We start from the raw sequence: 15,035 nt of genomic DNA on the forward strand, positions 1-15,035 counted from the left end.
GCAATGTTCTCTCAGAAAGCAATTATGTAGTGGTGCTAAAAAATGTTTACAGTCTTTGAAATGTAGGTTCTTTAAGCAATTTTTTATTTTTTACAAAAGTATGTTTTTAAAAGTATTTTTAAATAAACTAGAGGGTCATTTGAATACTAAAGTGCACATGAGTAAAGCACTCCATTTACGAAATGAATGTTTTGTAAATGACCTTCACACCGTTGTAAATGAGTATGAAATCAAGTAACCAAATACCATCACTAGGTGGAGCTGTTTGCCAGACCTCATCTGTCGACGCATGAACTATGTTTTTCTCTATTTATCTCTAAATTACAAAATATAACGTGACCACTTATGTTTGCGCTTGATATTTTGCGCTTGAAAACACGCTTGGATAAATGTTCACGGAAACACGGAAATCTATCCCGGAACAATTGTTCACAATTCTGATGTGAATGGATATGTATCTATTCTCCGGACTGTCGTACTGGTTGCACACGGAAGTGTTAATCACGTGACACATCCTGCGTAAATATTTCGCTTAAAGCGAATGATCCCCGACTTCGCTGTTTTCTCTGCATAAATGATTATCGACTTAACTTTTCCTTAGTTTCAACTGCGTACATTTTGTCTAGTATTCCCAATTTATTGCAATATTCGAGCTAAGCACGACAAAATGAACGTGGATCTTCCGCAAACCGGACAGACTGGAGCAGCAGCCGCATCCAGCAGCAGCAGCAGCAGCAGCAGCAACTGCGTCCCGACCAGCACCTCCACAAACGCCAGCAGCATCCCTGCGCTCGGCAGCAGTAATGGTGGGTGTTTTTTTGTTTGTTTTGACAGTTTGAACGCGCATAGAGTTGCTGTTGTCTTTTAGCGTTTAGCTCCATTAGTGTTGGTCTGTAAGTGTAAATATGGAGAGTAGTGTACTTGTAATCTTTATTATTCGTGCAGTTCTGAAGGTCTGTCCTGTCGTACTTCTCACAGTTCCCACTTCGGCAGCCATGGCGACCCCATCATCCGACTCCAGCGTGTCGAACGGGGTGTATGTGCCCACAGGCATCGCTAATGGAGACGTGAAGCCCGTGATCTCAACCACACCGCTGGCCGATTTCCTGATGCAGCTGGAGGATTACACTCCTACAGTCAGTCCACATATGATTGCAGTCCTGTATATGCTTTGCTTATTGATGGTATATTCTGAGTAGCACTGTTAACAGACTGTCTGTGTTTCAGATCCCAGACGCAGTCACAGGATACTACCTCAACCGAGCTGGTTTTGAAGCATCAGATCCAAGAATGTGAGTTGGAGCAATGTTCTCTCAGAAAGCAATTATGTAGTGGTGCTAAAAAATGTTTACAGTCTTTGAAATGTAGGTTCTTTAAGCAATTTTTTATTTTTTACAAAAGTATGTTTTTAAAAGTATTTTTAAATAAACTATAACTAAAACTATTAAAAATCATTTTGTTAATTGAAATGAGGCTGAAATCAAATATAAATATTAGATTAAAAACTTAAAAATGAGAAATGTTGCTTTGGTAACTAACTGAAATAATTATGTTCGAGTCGAAGTACTGAAATTACTTAATCTAAAACTGAAATAAAAATCAATTAAAGCTAAACAGAAAAAAAATAAACTAAAAATGACAAAAGCACAAAATAAAATTACTAAAACTTTAAAATAAAACATGAAAGTATAAAAAGGTGAATAAATACTATAATAATATATAATAAACAGTTATTTATAAGTGTGCCCTACAGTTTTGTTGTCTGGCACTTTAAATGCTCTAAGTCTGATTAGCTTTTAAATGTTTTTACCATTCATCAGCTGGAAAAAAAATCACTTTAGAAAAGATACCAATGATATCATTCCCATGTCCTTAATTAAATAGAGGTAGAATGATTTTTTTAAAACTATATAGCTATTGTCCTGTGAATGGGCTTAAATAACACATTTATGTCTTATGAGGAGTATTGCATTGTTGGTAATACATTAGGCCAATATTAAAACACTGAATTTCTTAATAAAAATATCTGGTGTATCATTTACTCATCAGGGTTTTAAAAAAATGCTTGAATCGTGAATCTTCCTTGACGTCTTTATCTCCTTGTGTGTTGTCAGAATCCGTCTCATATCTTTGGCGTCTCAGAAGTTCATCTCAGATATTGCAAATGATGCACTACAGCACTGCAAAATGAAGGGCACGGCCTCTGGAAGCTCCCGAAACAAGACCAAGGTTTGTGTTCACAAACTGTGATTAGTACAGTAACATATTATACAGTAAATCTATATAATGAATGTTTAATCTGCAGGCCAAATTAAAAATGTGTTCTCTCATTCACACTGTTCTCATCTCACCTCCCAGGACAAGAAGTACACGCTGACAATGGAAGATCTGACACCAGCCATGGCAGAGTATGGCGTAAATGTAAAGAAACCTCATTACTTCATTTGAGGGGAAGTGCTTCATTGAAATGGACTGCTGGAAATGTGCTGTTTGTCCCATCAGAGCTTTGAAGGCATTATCCTTCAGCGTGGGAACCATCAGCCCACTGGCCCACAGCTTTTAGGGATTTAGCAGCTTTTTTGTATTTTCTTTAAGCGTGCTTAAGATGTTTGATAACACCACACCTTGTGACTTTAGTTGATGTAAGTAAAAATCCTGTATAAATAAATTCATTGTAATTAAGTTCTGTGTAATTGCATGTCTTCTGTTACTGAAGCCTGTCGAGTTCAGATATTTTAAAAATGAGTCTTAATTTAACTACTGCTTTTACATTTGTGACATCAGTTAATACAGTGTCTGAACTTCTCATCTCTGCTTTATGGATTCAGTTTCATGCCATAAGAGGCTTGAGCTGTAACGTGTTGCAGTATTAATAGTACCTGGAGCTGCTCTCAAGTTTCTCTCTCTACAGTGTAGTACATCTGCACTGGCCGTAGACCGCTCATCACACCATCTGTCTACAGCAAACATGATATTAATAATAATATTTAAGTACTAGCTTTTGCTTTGTGCTATTTGCAGTTGCACTTCATCTGTATGTGCCCACAGGCAAATTTAATATAGATGTAAAGCTCAATAATAGTCACAGGACAGTTATATTAATATTAAAGCTATTCAGTAAAATTAAAATGTGATTATTACTGTGCTCTTATTTGAAAAACTGTGAATGAATATCATTTATTTTTTAAGTGTTAATATAAATTTTTTTATCACATTATTTGCATATTTTCCAGATCATTTATATAACACAATATGAATCTAAATGACTAGAGAGGACTGTAAATCCCATATCCCAAGAAAAATGTGAACATCTCTTTCATGTTTATTAAATTGGACTTTTAACTTCATTACATATTCATTTGCAAGACACACACAGGCTGAGGTGGAAAGTGAAAATGTGTGTATCTAAACAACCCAAATGTTGTACTTTGCAATGAAATATAGAAATGTGCCGAACAGAAATGACAGATCAGACATTATACAAGAGAAAATACAGCTTTAAGACGTCTATCTGTGGCATCGGTCAACACATTCTTTTAAAGTTCAACTATACTCTGAAAAGGTGCAACTTTGCCATATTCAGTGAATTCACAAGCAAAATGATTTTGTATGAGGACTTCTGCTACAATGAGAAGATGAAAAAAACAGGTACATTGTTGCTCAGTGAAAAACTTTTTTAGAGCAACAGTTTAAAAAAAAAAAACATGTTTCAGTGTTATTTTAGTCAAGTATCTGCACTGTATTTTTGCTGTGCATGCTTTACATGTAAATGTCTACATCTAATGTCCCTAGAAAACTCCTCTAGCCCAAAAAATGTGTCAGTGGCTGTGGGTAGTGCACACACAAAAACAAGTCATTCTCATGGGGACACAATTTAAATCCAGCCTGCGTCACGCACTGATCCCATCCCCACTGTCCTATATCCATCTCAGCTGTACTATACAACAAATATACAAGCCGGTAAATGAAAAAAAAAACAATCCTTTATCCTTTGCATACTCCAGAAAAAAGGGGAAGTTACTCCATGTATAAGCCAACGGCCAACATTTCATTTTCAATCCCATTATGAGCACTGAGGAAGATTCTTTTGAAGAATGTAAAGGCTCATGTGAAACATGAATATGTACTTCAATTTGCAAATAAAAATCATTTCATTAAGCCTTTATCGGACATTATAAGCCCTTCCTGCCTCTTTTGTAAGTCACTTTGGATAAAAGCATTTACTAAGTGAGTAAATGTAAAAACACAAATTAAGTGTTTTGCATATTGTATTTGTCCTGTCAATCACAATCATGCAAAGATTTTCCATTTAAATTAGATAAAAAATGAAATAAAATCGAATTTCTTTTTAGGACCAGTATGTTTTTATGTATACAGTATGTTTTTTTTCTTCTAAATTTCTTTAAAAACGGCCAAATATTTTCTTGTAAACAAGATGTTAGGATGACAATTCTTCCATTCAGTATTTTATAACTAAATACAAAAAGGTTTAAACCACAGGTACACGCGGCAGACAAACCAAAGAAAAGACTTGCCTTTGTGGCTCTATGTCCACAGATTACAAAGTGTTATGTAACTCACTCAACTGTAAATGTTCACAGAACAGAGTGTGAACAAATTTATTGAGGATGTTTGGTAAATTCAGTCACCAAAAAACAAGTCCTAAATCAGAACAGCCATCAGAAATAAAAATCACCTGACTTCATATAAATAGCAGTAACGTTGTTCAGACAGGCGTCCTTTGTTTATATGTTATTTCTCTTACCAACTTTGAAAAAAAGTACCCTTCAAATCAACCAGTGCACTACTTGTTCATAAACTGAAGTAAGTGATTTTGGACAATGGCAGAAGACTTAGGCTGATGACGTCTTATGAATTTGCTGAATGTCTCTCAGTGTGTTACTACACCGCACTAGTGTTTTCCTTGGGTTTGGTTGACTTGGTGCCGGGTGGAATTGGGATGGGACGGCGTTTACGTTTTGTTACCTTGCCGCTCTGCCCGTTAACAATACTCTGAGCCATGCCCTCCATATCCTCCACACCAATAGTAATGGCTTCTGCTAGCTCCTTCCTAGTCACAAATACAAACTGTGGGTCCTCAGCCAAGGAGTCTAGACCACCGTCTCTCAGTGCCTGAGGATTCATGCAAAATACATAGTATTTATTATAGTATTTTATACAATAGTCTTTCCTGAGAAGGTACGGAATGAATGTTAAGTACATGAGATGTGGCCTGGGGCATTTTACCTGCTGAATGAGTTTGTCGGTGGCTGGTGAAGCTTCTGTTGCTTCTCTCTGGTTCTTTGACGCTCCATATGAGGGGTTATAGGGGAACTGAGAGAGTCAGACACACACGGAGGAGTCAGAGAGGAATATCAAGTAGTCACTGGACCGTGTTTAGCTCAGGAAATGTGACACCTGTCCACACCTGTGTGATATCGGTCCTCACAGTGAAATCTGACAGCCGTCTGTCATCAGCGCTTGAGGCCCCGCCCACATACAAACTGGAGTCTCCTATTGGTTGCACAGGAAATAATGTCATTTATACAATAAAGTGTGTAGATTACTGTAATTGACTGTAATTACTGTACATGGTGAAATTATTATAAATGGCTTGATAGATTATAATAGAAGTCTTTTATGCTCACAAAGGCTACATTTATTTGATCAAAAATACAGTAAAAACAGTAATATTGTAGAATATTTTTACAAATGAAAATGTTTTTTTTAATTGATTTTTCCTGTAATGTGAAGCTGAATTTTCAGCAGTCATTATTCCAGTCTTCATTGTCACATGATCCTTCAGAAATCATTCTAATATGCAAATTATTCTTAAACAGTTGTGCTGTCATTATTCTTTACAGTACAGTACAGTACAGTACAGTACAGTAAAAACATTTTCAGGATTCTTTGATGAATACAAAGATCAAAAGAACAGCATTTATTTGAAATATAAATATTTTGTAACATTACAATGTCTTTACTGTCACTTTCGATCAATTGAATGCATCCTTGCTAAATAAAAGTATTAATTTCTTTAAAAAAAAATTATATTGACCCCAAACTTTTGAACAGTAATGTATATGGTGGAACTTGTTAGAGTGCCTTTAAATACAAATTTATTTAAAATGAATAACATTTAATAAAAAAGTAAATCCGTTTTTTTTCAATGTAATAATGTAAAATAAATGACTGAATTACAGTAAAGAGTTGAGTATATAATTTAATAAAATGCTTAATTGACCTGAAAACAATATCACAATTAAAAAGAAAAAAATCTTATGACTTCTAATAAAAGATAACATTTTTCTAATGAAAAAAAAAAGATATATAAATATAAATTTGTTTATTCTTTATTTCATTTTTTTCCTCGATCACCTACTCTTTTCACTTATGTCCTCGTATGAATAGTTTCTGGTTGCAGCAGCTGACAGTGACTCGCTTTCAAATGTAAACCTGGATGACATACTAAAAACAGCATCAAGTGAGCATTGTGACCTTTACAGATACACATTAAGTGCATTTTTCATTATAGTTATCCACTCACTCTTCACTGAAGTTGGCATTGTTATTGGTGTTGGTTGCTGGCATGTTATCAGGGAAGAACTCAGTGTTCGGGAGGAAGACGGAGTCTGGAGGTGACTCTACATCCTCCAGATGAGTCTCCACAAACTGCAGGGGCCTCTGGCTGGTCACCTGTGTGGAGAGAGGGCTGCTGGGCTCAGAGGAGAAGGGGTCTCTGTTCAGTCCAAACAGACCTCCTGTCCGCTGCATAGATAGAGACACAGAGACTGTAAGTCTAAATGGACGTCTTAGTCTACATTTATCTATTTCCTTATGAAGATGCTTCAGTGCAGACCCTGTAGATGCCCTCCTCTCCGGCCTCCATAGCACGTTCCATCTCATCCTCAGCGATCAGGTCACCTGAGATGGCCCTGTGCAGCTCAGGTGCTGCTTCCTCCTCGATGCTGCGCAGACCTGCCTGCAAAGTCAGACGGAAGTCTTATTAGTATTTTGCTAGAAAAGTGTCCTTTTTATGATAGTAACTACAAACATTTATCATAAAGTGCACCTTAATCTCATCAGCGTTCTTCTTGGTGGGCCTGTAACCGTAGTATTCCTCCTGCCGCTTCATAAACTTGCGGAAGTGTTCCTGAATCAGGAAGGTTGCATAGAACTTTCCAACAGTGACTTCATCCTCTACAGCCAATAAAATGACATTACAGTCAGACAGAGATTGTATTTAAAAAACTTGTTATTTAAACATAAATGACTATCATCGCAGCTATCTCACCTCCAATGGGTGGAATGACCTGGTCCAACAACTTCATACTGGTCCTCTTCCAGATTGACTTAATGATGGCTCTCAGCTCCTCATTGGCCTGCTCAAAGTTTCCTAACAGAAAAACCTAAATTAAATACTATGCTGCGAAATAAACTGCTAATTGAATTTGATCTTAATTACACACCTTCAGTTTTGATTTTCAAAGCTGTTCTGACCAATGCGAAGAGTGTGGCGTTGAAGGTCACTGTGCCGTCGCTGTTCAGCGGCATGTTCATGGAAATCAGGCGCTGAGGTGGAAGTTCACAAATACAGATTTAAAATATTAACTGAAATACACTACTGATCAAAAATTTTGGATCAGTACTTTTTTAAAATTAAGTCTTGGATGCACTGAATTGATCTAAATGAAAATTTTAAATTCCAATTTTTAATTGTATTGTTTACATTGTTGTTGATAACAATATGAAATGTTTCTTGAGCAGAAAATCAGCATATTAGAATGATTTCTGAAGGATCATGTGACACTGAAGACTAGAGTAATGGCTGCTCAAAATTCAGATTTGCCATCAGGAATAAATGACATTTTAAAATATATTCAAATACAAAACAGTTGTTTTAAATTGTAATAATATTTCACAATATTCCTGTTTTTACTGTATTTTTGATCAAATAAAACGCAGCCTTGGTGAGCATTAAAAAAAAAACATAAACATTTCTTACCAATCCCAAAACTTCTGAACACTAGTTTACTTTTAACAGAAACAAAAAAAAAATACAAATAAATGCCAATTGTCTTACCTTACATGCTGAGCGGTGGGGACAAAATTTACCAAAACCCAGCGGTGGTTGAATCCTCCGCAGGAGAGTAACTACATCCAGATGTTTGATTCGTCCCCTTTTATAAGGACAGAAGGCAGTGTACTTTATTATGTCTTAGGGCAAATCATAAAATAAATATCTAAGAAGCACAGAGCTACAGGATAAGATGATGAATGACAAGGCATTGGAGCCTTGTGTGCTTTAACTCACGTAGCTTCAGGGTCATACTCTGCCCAGATCTTCTTGAACTCATCCAGGTGATGTGGGCCAAGGATTGACCAATCGTGAGTGAGGTAATCAAAATTGTCCATAATGACAGCCACAAACAAATTGATAATCTACCAGGAAGATAATGATTTAGTTTCTAAAACAAACAGCAATGTTGGATCCTGTATTCTGATCTGATTTCCAAGTTTACCATGTGTAAACTACAAGATCCTCATATTTGCTTACCAAAAATGCACACAGCATGTAAAAGCTGAGGAAGTAGAAGACAGCGATGCTGGAGCCGCAGGTATACTCCTCTCCAGGGCTGTAGTCTGATTTGGGGTCACAGAGCTTCCCGTACATAGAGGCCAGCATGATTTTAGGCCACTGCTCTCCAGTGGCAACACTGTGAACCCACACATTCATCAATTACATGATTATTCGACTAAAAATAGAGTTGCACTATATGAGCTCTCAAGTTTGCAAAGAATTACTTTTATCAGAGAACAAACAAGCAAAACATTTTTTCTCTCAGTACATTGTTGACTCACCGGAACAATACCAATACAGCTTGAGGGAAAGTTTGGAAGTTGTTGTTGCGGTTAATTTCTGTACCATCAACCAGAGCAACTTTACCAAACATCTATAAAGAGAAGGAGAAAGAGAGAGGAAGAAAGAATTGGAGAATAAGATAACAAGAATGAGAGCAACTACAGGAAATTTAAACAAATGAAGGAAACAAGGTAAGTGAAGCTCACCTGCATCCCTATGACAGCATAGATGAAGAAGAGCATGACAATGAGAAGACCCACATGAGGCAGTGCCTGAAGCAGGAAACACAACATCATATACTGTAAGATACATTCAGTTAAAGCTAAAGCACTTTTCATTAAAAAATTTAATACAATTAAATACAATTTAAAAATGAAATAAAATAAAAAAATTAAATTAAACTAAACTAAACTAAACTAAACTAAACTAAACTAAATCTAATCTAATCTAATCTAATCTAATCTAATCTAATCTTAAATAAAAACTAAACTAAACTAAAATTAAATTAAAACAAAACTAAACTTAAATTAAATTGAAACAAACAAAACAAAACAAAACAAAACTTGACATAACATAAAATAAAAATTAAATAATTTTTTTAAATTAAATAAAAAAATTAAATAAAATAAAAAACTAAACTAAACTAAATCTAATCTAATCTAATCTAATCTAATCTAATCTAAACTAAACTAAACTAAACTAAACTAAAACAAAAAACTAAACTAAACTAAAATTAAACAAAACTTAACTTAACATGAAAAATAAAAAAATAAATAAAATTAAAATTTAATTTAATTTAATTAAATTAAATTAATACATTCATATGATCCTTATATATTCTTAACTAGCCATTATTAATCATTTCATTTTCTTTTGTCACGGAGATGTGATGTGTAACTATCTTGTCTGACCTGGAAGGACTTAATAAAGGTCCACAGAAGGTTCCTGATCCCCTCTGAACGATTGAGCAGTTTAATGAGACGCAGCACACGGAACAGCCGGAAGAACGTGATGGAAACTCTGACATTTTCTGCATCCTATAAATGAGTAAATTTATGAGATAAATATTTAGTTCCACCTATAAATATTAAAAGTTGCTCTTTTTCAAATGTTTAAAAAGAAAACAAACCAGGATAATGTACTTACAGCTATTGCCTGCATTGGATTCACTTCCTGAAAAAAGAATAGACTCTTTTCACTCTTTTTTCCATTAGTCATGCAATATAATACAATGTAATAGCAGCATATAATATCATATAAAGCAAAATAGCAACACCATAATGTGGTATGATGCTTATTTGTGGACAATTAAGCTTCTAAAAAATGATAATGTGAGCAGAGTATGTCCCATGCAGTGCAGAATGATATTTACAGCACAACCATGTAGACACCACAGTCCTCCACTGGTCTCCAGCGCGGCCTGAGAACAGAGAGATGAGAAGTCAGGGTGATGGATGAGAGATGACGATCATAGAAACGGAAATGCATCTTGTGAATCAGAGACAAATGTCAACATAACATCAAAATTATGGATCACACTTCCAAAACAAGTGGTTATTTATATAGACAATAAAAAGTGCATCAAATCACTCTTGGAGATGTGGAGCGTTGTGTATTAAGCAGCTGTGAGAGATGGAAAGAGGGTGGTTCATTAACATATGTGAAATGAATCATGAAAATGAGCCCATCAATGGCCACTGATGAGTGAAGTTGGTTGAATGAGAAGAATACTAAGCTGGAGCTGATGAAATCGGTACCTCCTGTGCACTAATGCTGACATTGACTGCTTGCTGTGGTCTGTGCTTCATGTATCGCTAAATACGGGTTTAAAATACAAGCCATTGTTGGTCGCCATTTAAAATGCTTTCGCTTTTGTAGAGACATTTACACAACATATAAATCACTCGGACAATATTTTGACGTAAGTGTGGAGTCTCAAATTATTGTCATACTCACATCAACCTCACTGAGGACCACGTCAACAATACTACCGATCACGATGACGAAATCAAACACATTCCAAGGATCTCCAAAGTAACCCTGTGTCAAGACACACACAGAATACCAATAATGTCATAAAATAGAGCACGTCTTCTTACAGTTTTATATGGAGGAAGCAGGAGTACCTTTGCTTTGAATGCAATGAGTTTGACGATCATCTCGCCTGTGAACAGGACAGTGAAGATGAGGTTGAGAGTGTCAGATAGTTTGGTTATGTGATCGGACTGGTTGCAGTGCTGTACCACAGAGAGAAGAGAGACAACAGATTAACAAAGCAGCCATTTTGAAATTGTTTTATAAACTATTATACAGACTGAACACTGTTCTGACTAACATACTGACTGAATGGGATTAAGCTTTACTTTATTGGCTTGAAAACAGTGGTAAATGTTAAGGTTTTTAATGGTCAAATTAAAGGCAATATCAGTTTAATGAAAAATAATATTACATGCAGCAATAAAATTACATAATATTTACTGAAATAATGGAAAATAATCAATACGGTATATATGCAAAATAAAATTAAAAAAAGAATTAATTTAAAAGTATAAATTTCTTTAAATAAATCTCCCTGACCCCAAACTTTTGAACAGTAGTGATGAATATCATTAGCTGTAAATAACGGTAACTGCTATTTAATGGCTTACCTGCATTCCAAGACACAGCGTGTTGAGCATGATGAGAAAGAACATGAGATACTCAAAGTAACAGGAGGTCACAAAGTACCACACACGGTACTGGTGCGGGTTCTTCGGGATGTAGCATTTAAGGGGCCGTGCTTTCAGTGCATACTGTACACACTGACGCTGGTGAGGGGTGAGACGGCAAGAGAAGATGATTATAAAATGACAGCACAGTAAGCCCAGTTGCATTAGCATCATAAACCTGATAGATACTGTATATACAATAAAAGTAGAGTTAAACCAGCTATTTGAAAAGTTGATATACAGTATACTGTAAAAAGGATATTTTGTTTAACTTTTATTGTTCAATATACACACAAATTCCATGTGAAGAACATCAAAGACCACACTGGTTACCTGGTTCTTGTCCAGCTCGCAGTTCTTGTATTCCTGCTCTCCTTGTTTTTGGAAAGTGACGATGACGAAGCCCACAAAGATGTTCATCATGAAGAAGGCAATGATGATGATGTAGATGATAAAGAATATGGAGATGCCCACCCGGTTATTGTACAAAGGGCCTGTGTCTACTGCATTTGAGTCTATAGCCCTATATAGGATCCTGTTGACGTTGAGTGAAGGAAGGTTTTGTGTGAAACATGTTCTTGACTGATGAAACAATGTTAAAAGAAGATAAAAAAAATAGGATGAGATTTTCACACACTCACTCTGGCCAGCCCTCAAATGTGGAGATGGTGAAGAGAGCCAGTATGCCGTTCAGCACATTGTCAAAGTTGAAATCGCTGTTGACCCACTTGCGCTGATGGACCTCCATGTCATGAAGAGAGTTTTGCACATACTTTAAAAATGTTCCCCTAAGAACAACCAAAAGCAATGTTTTAGATACATACCAGCAGCAACATTCAGAAGGAAAAGCACAACATTTAAGGAAATGTGGCTAAAAATACTCACTGACACTCCTCTGCTGTCGTTTGAAGGGGGTCCGTACAAGAGTACAATTTGCCCTAAATAAAGGTAATATATTTAGCATACAGTCACTTCCTCCATTTTAAAACGCAAGGTTTTAAAGCACATTACGGTGGTTGTCTCACCTTGAAGAGCTGCACTCCGATGCAGGAAAACATGAAGTCTAAGAGCATGGTGACCAGGACAATATTACCAATGGTCTTTATGGCCACAAACATACACTGGACCACGTGCTGGAGATAAAAATTTGAGTATATTTAGTGCCTAATTTGTATCATGCTTTGAAGATTGGCCCAAAACCAACCATATAATAATAGCATTCGAAAAGTCCTCAGTATACTTTATACTATATACTATACTATATAAACTATAGTTTCAATGGCAGCTATCCATATTTAAATACACAGACAAATGCTACATCACAAATAAAAGCAGCTTTTTCATTAAGATGCTGAATGCATACCCACCTTTAACCCTTTGGCTCTGTTGATGGCCCTTAGAGGTCTTAGTACCCTCAACACCCTGAGAATCTTCACCACTGAGATGGTACTCGACCTGCAATCCAATAATGCAATTCAGTTAGTGGCCTTGACTGTATTTTAATTAAAACTTACAAAAATATTAACTTGTATGATTAATTTCATTTCTTTTTTAGAAAGTACTACCAACAAATTTCACAATGTGTTTCTTTACATTGGACGCTCTATATGTTTTTGATTCACTGCACAGGCTCATTAAGAATCATTCATTCAAGAAAATGGGAATACACAGGTCGAGCATTATGTTTTTGATTGACTAAAAAGAACTGACTAATAAGAGTCATTCAATCAAGAAAAGTTTGAACTGTATTGGTTGCACTATGTGTTTTTGATTCATTGAAAAGAACAGGCTCATAAGGGTCATTCATTCAGGAATCGGTTGGACTACACTCAACGAGCTGAATGGATTTGAGACTCACTTGGACTACTGTACATTAGTCGGGCTAAATATTTTTGATTCACTGTAAAGGACTGGCTCATAAGAGTCATTTATTCAAGAATCATCTGAACTACATTTGGTTGTGCTATGTGTTTTTAATTCACCCGAAAAGAACAGGCTCTTAAGAGTAATTTGTTTGCTAATTGGACTATGCTGTTCACACATATGTTCACACACTGTTTGTACATATTGAATTTCGTACAAAAATGCTGTAGGTGTTCATCAGTGGAATAATGCATGTGTGAGAACAGTTAACTGATATTTTTTATTTAATGGGTTGTCTTTGTAATTTATATATTCCTTGTGGAAGACAAAAATAATCTTGTCAAAGCATTAATATGATGGGTAATGTATACTAAAAAACTGAAACACCATAAAATATTATTGAACTTACTCCATGCCCATGGACAAGAGGGAAACACCCACAACAATGAGATCCAAAATGTTGAAGGAGTTTCGGCAGAAAGAGCCAGTATGCAGGAACGCTCCATAAACCGTCATCTAAAAATGCACAGGTCAGTGCTGAATTAAATGTCAGCCAAACCACAAATCTGAAAGTAACATCAAGTTGACGGTCACATTACCTTCAGCACAATTTCAATGGTGAAGACAGTCGTAAAGACAATATCGGCATAGGCCAAGACCTGTGAAAGGAATTAGTGAATGTAAATTTTTAACGGATAACTAATAGTTCAGTTAAAAAAGCAATACAATAACCAAAGTTTTTGCCACCTTGTTTCGGAATGAATGGGGGTCGATGGGGTCTTCAGCAGCCAGGGAGATACTGCTGAGGAGGATGAAGAGGAGGATGATGTTGGTGAAGGTCGTGTGGTTGATGATCCTGTGGCAAAGTTTCCGGAACCTTTCGACAGACAGCATCAGTTATCAGACAGCAACAGTAAATCATTTTGCGGTCATTTGTTAGGCACAATTAAAGTCTAGTTCTAAATTTAATTTGAGTGGTCTGCATGGTATTATAAATCAGGGCATAAAGCCTCACTTGTTCTGTGGGCCAAAGATGAAGAAGGAGCTGGCCTCAGGCATGGGAACCACTGTCTCCTTGAGCTGCAGGTCGGCCATGGGTCTGGGTCTGGGGCTGATTGGGATCTCTGGTTCCTCTTCCTCATCATCACCTGAGCAGGAGAGAAGGATTACAGCTTGGTCAACTCAAAAATACTATGCTTTAATTTGTGATCTACTTGTGTGAAATAAGATTTATTTGGATTAGCATTGATCATGAAGCTGTTTATGCTGTGAAGCAAATTTAATTTTGCACAGCTCGAAAATCAAATAAAAATAGCCAGCCATGTGGTTTAAAATGCGCTCCACAAATGAGCTTGGAAGCTGGAGCTAATAATACATTTTACTTATGTTGTGGCAAAAACAATTACTAACAAAATAGCATCACAGAGTAAGAGACAAGGAATCAAATTATATTTAAGGAAAGAAGTTTATTTTCCTTAAAGAGGTATGTTCATGTTTCAGCAGCTACCCTGAAGCACAACAAAACCTGAAATCACACTGGAAACAGACAGCCTTATTATACTGTTATCACCCCCACTTCTTGCAGGTTTTCCTTAAACCAC

At 36.1% G+C, this 15,035-nt stretch overlaps 2 protein-coding genes across 2 annotated transcripts in view; one reads left to right on the plus strand and one right to left on the minus strand.

Moving 5' to 3' along the window:
* Positions 1 to 462: 462 nt before the first annotated feature.
* LOC107591795 (transcription initiation factor TFIID subunit 10-like) lies at positions 463 to 2,682 on the plus strand. The gene is made up of 5 exons (XM_016281049.1): positions 463 to 806; positions 979 to 1,136; positions 1,228 to 1,292; positions 2,115 to 2,229; positions 2,359 to 2,682. Exons 1-5 carry the CDS (start codon positions 668 to 670, stop codon positions 2,446 to 2,448), a joined length of 567 nt encoding a protein of 188 aa, XP_016136535.1. The 5' UTR covers positions 463 to 667; the 3' UTR covers positions 2,449 to 2,682.
* A 624-nt stretch (positions 2,683 to 3,306) lies between these two features.
* Positions 3,307 to 15,035, minus strand: part of LOC107591792 (dihydropyridine-sensitive L-type skeletal muscle calcium channel subunit alpha-1-like) — a 23,302-nt gene continuing 11,573 nt past the window's right edge. Inside the window, exons 17-45 of the mRNA XM_016281046.1 lie at positions 14,450 to 14,582; positions 14,182 to 14,311; positions 14,034 to 14,093; positions 13,844 to 13,950; positions 12,939 to 13,026; positions 12,597 to 12,704; positions 12,457 to 12,509; positions 12,213 to 12,359; positions 11,905 to 12,106; positions 11,512 to 11,670; positions 10,990 to 11,100; positions 10,820 to 10,903; positions 10,236 to 10,283; positions 10,010 to 10,036; positions 9,775 to 9,900; positions 9,070 to 9,135; positions 8,863 to 8,954; positions 8,558 to 8,717; positions 8,315 to 8,442; positions 8,084 to 8,180; positions 7,470 to 7,572; positions 7,295 to 7,396; positions 7,073 to 7,200; positions 6,860 to 6,982; positions 6,548 to 6,768; positions 6,383 to 6,468; positions 5,429 to 5,514; positions 5,248 to 5,334; positions 3,307 to 5,133 (exon numbers count right to left, since the gene is read on the minus strand). Of these exons, the coding sequence (XP_016136532.1) occupies positions 4,903 to 5,133; positions 5,248 to 5,334; positions 5,429 to 5,514; positions 6,383 to 6,468; positions 6,548 to 6,768; positions 6,860 to 6,982; positions 7,073 to 7,200; positions 7,295 to 7,396; positions 7,470 to 7,572; positions 8,084 to 8,180; positions 8,315 to 8,442; positions 8,558 to 8,717; positions 8,863 to 8,954; positions 9,070 to 9,135; positions 9,775 to 9,900; positions 10,010 to 10,036; positions 10,236 to 10,283; positions 10,820 to 10,903; positions 10,990 to 11,100; positions 11,512 to 11,670; positions 11,905 to 12,106; positions 12,213 to 12,359; positions 12,457 to 12,509; positions 12,597 to 12,704; positions 12,939 to 13,026; positions 13,844 to 13,950; positions 14,034 to 14,093; positions 14,182 to 14,311; positions 14,450 to 14,582 (3,293 nt within the window). The 3' untranslated portion in view covers positions 3,307 to 4,902. The remainder of the gene's footprint in view (positions 5,134 to 5,247; positions 5,335 to 5,428; positions 5,515 to 6,382; positions 6,469 to 6,547; positions 6,769 to 6,859; positions 6,983 to 7,072; positions 7,201 to 7,294; positions 7,397 to 7,469; positions 7,573 to 8,083; positions 8,181 to 8,314; positions 8,443 to 8,557; positions 8,718 to 8,862; positions 8,955 to 9,069; positions 9,136 to 9,774; positions 9,901 to 10,009; positions 10,037 to 10,235; positions 10,284 to 10,819; positions 10,904 to 10,989; positions 11,101 to 11,511; positions 11,671 to 11,904; positions 12,107 to 12,212; positions 12,360 to 12,456; positions 12,510 to 12,596; positions 12,705 to 12,938; positions 13,027 to 13,843; positions 13,951 to 14,033; positions 14,094 to 14,181; positions 14,312 to 14,449; positions 14,583 to 15,035) is intronic.

This window comes from Sinocyclocheilus grahami, unplaced genomic scaffold (genome assembly GCF_001515645.1).
Source record: "Sinocyclocheilus grahami isolate Dianchi unplaced genomic scaffold, SAMN03320097.WGS_v1.1 scaffold146.1, whole genome shotgun sequence".
In the NCBI taxonomy this organism is placed as follows: domain Eukaryota; kingdom Metazoa; phylum Chordata; class Actinopteri; order Cypriniformes; family Cyprinidae; genus Sinocyclocheilus; species Sinocyclocheilus grahami.

Coding starts and splice junctions, on each gene's coding strand:
- LOC107591795 (XM_016281049.1), top strand. CDS start 668: ATGAACGTGGATCTTCCGCAAACCGGACAGACTGGAGCAGCAGCCGCA. Junction 807..978: donor TGCGCTCGGCAGCAGTAATG/GTGGGTGTTTTT, acceptor TACTTCTCACAG/TTCCCACTTCGGCAGCCATG. Junction 2,230..2,358: donor GCTCCCGAAACAAGACCAAG/GTTTGTGTTCAC, acceptor CTCACCTCCCAG/GACAAGAAGTACACGCTGAC.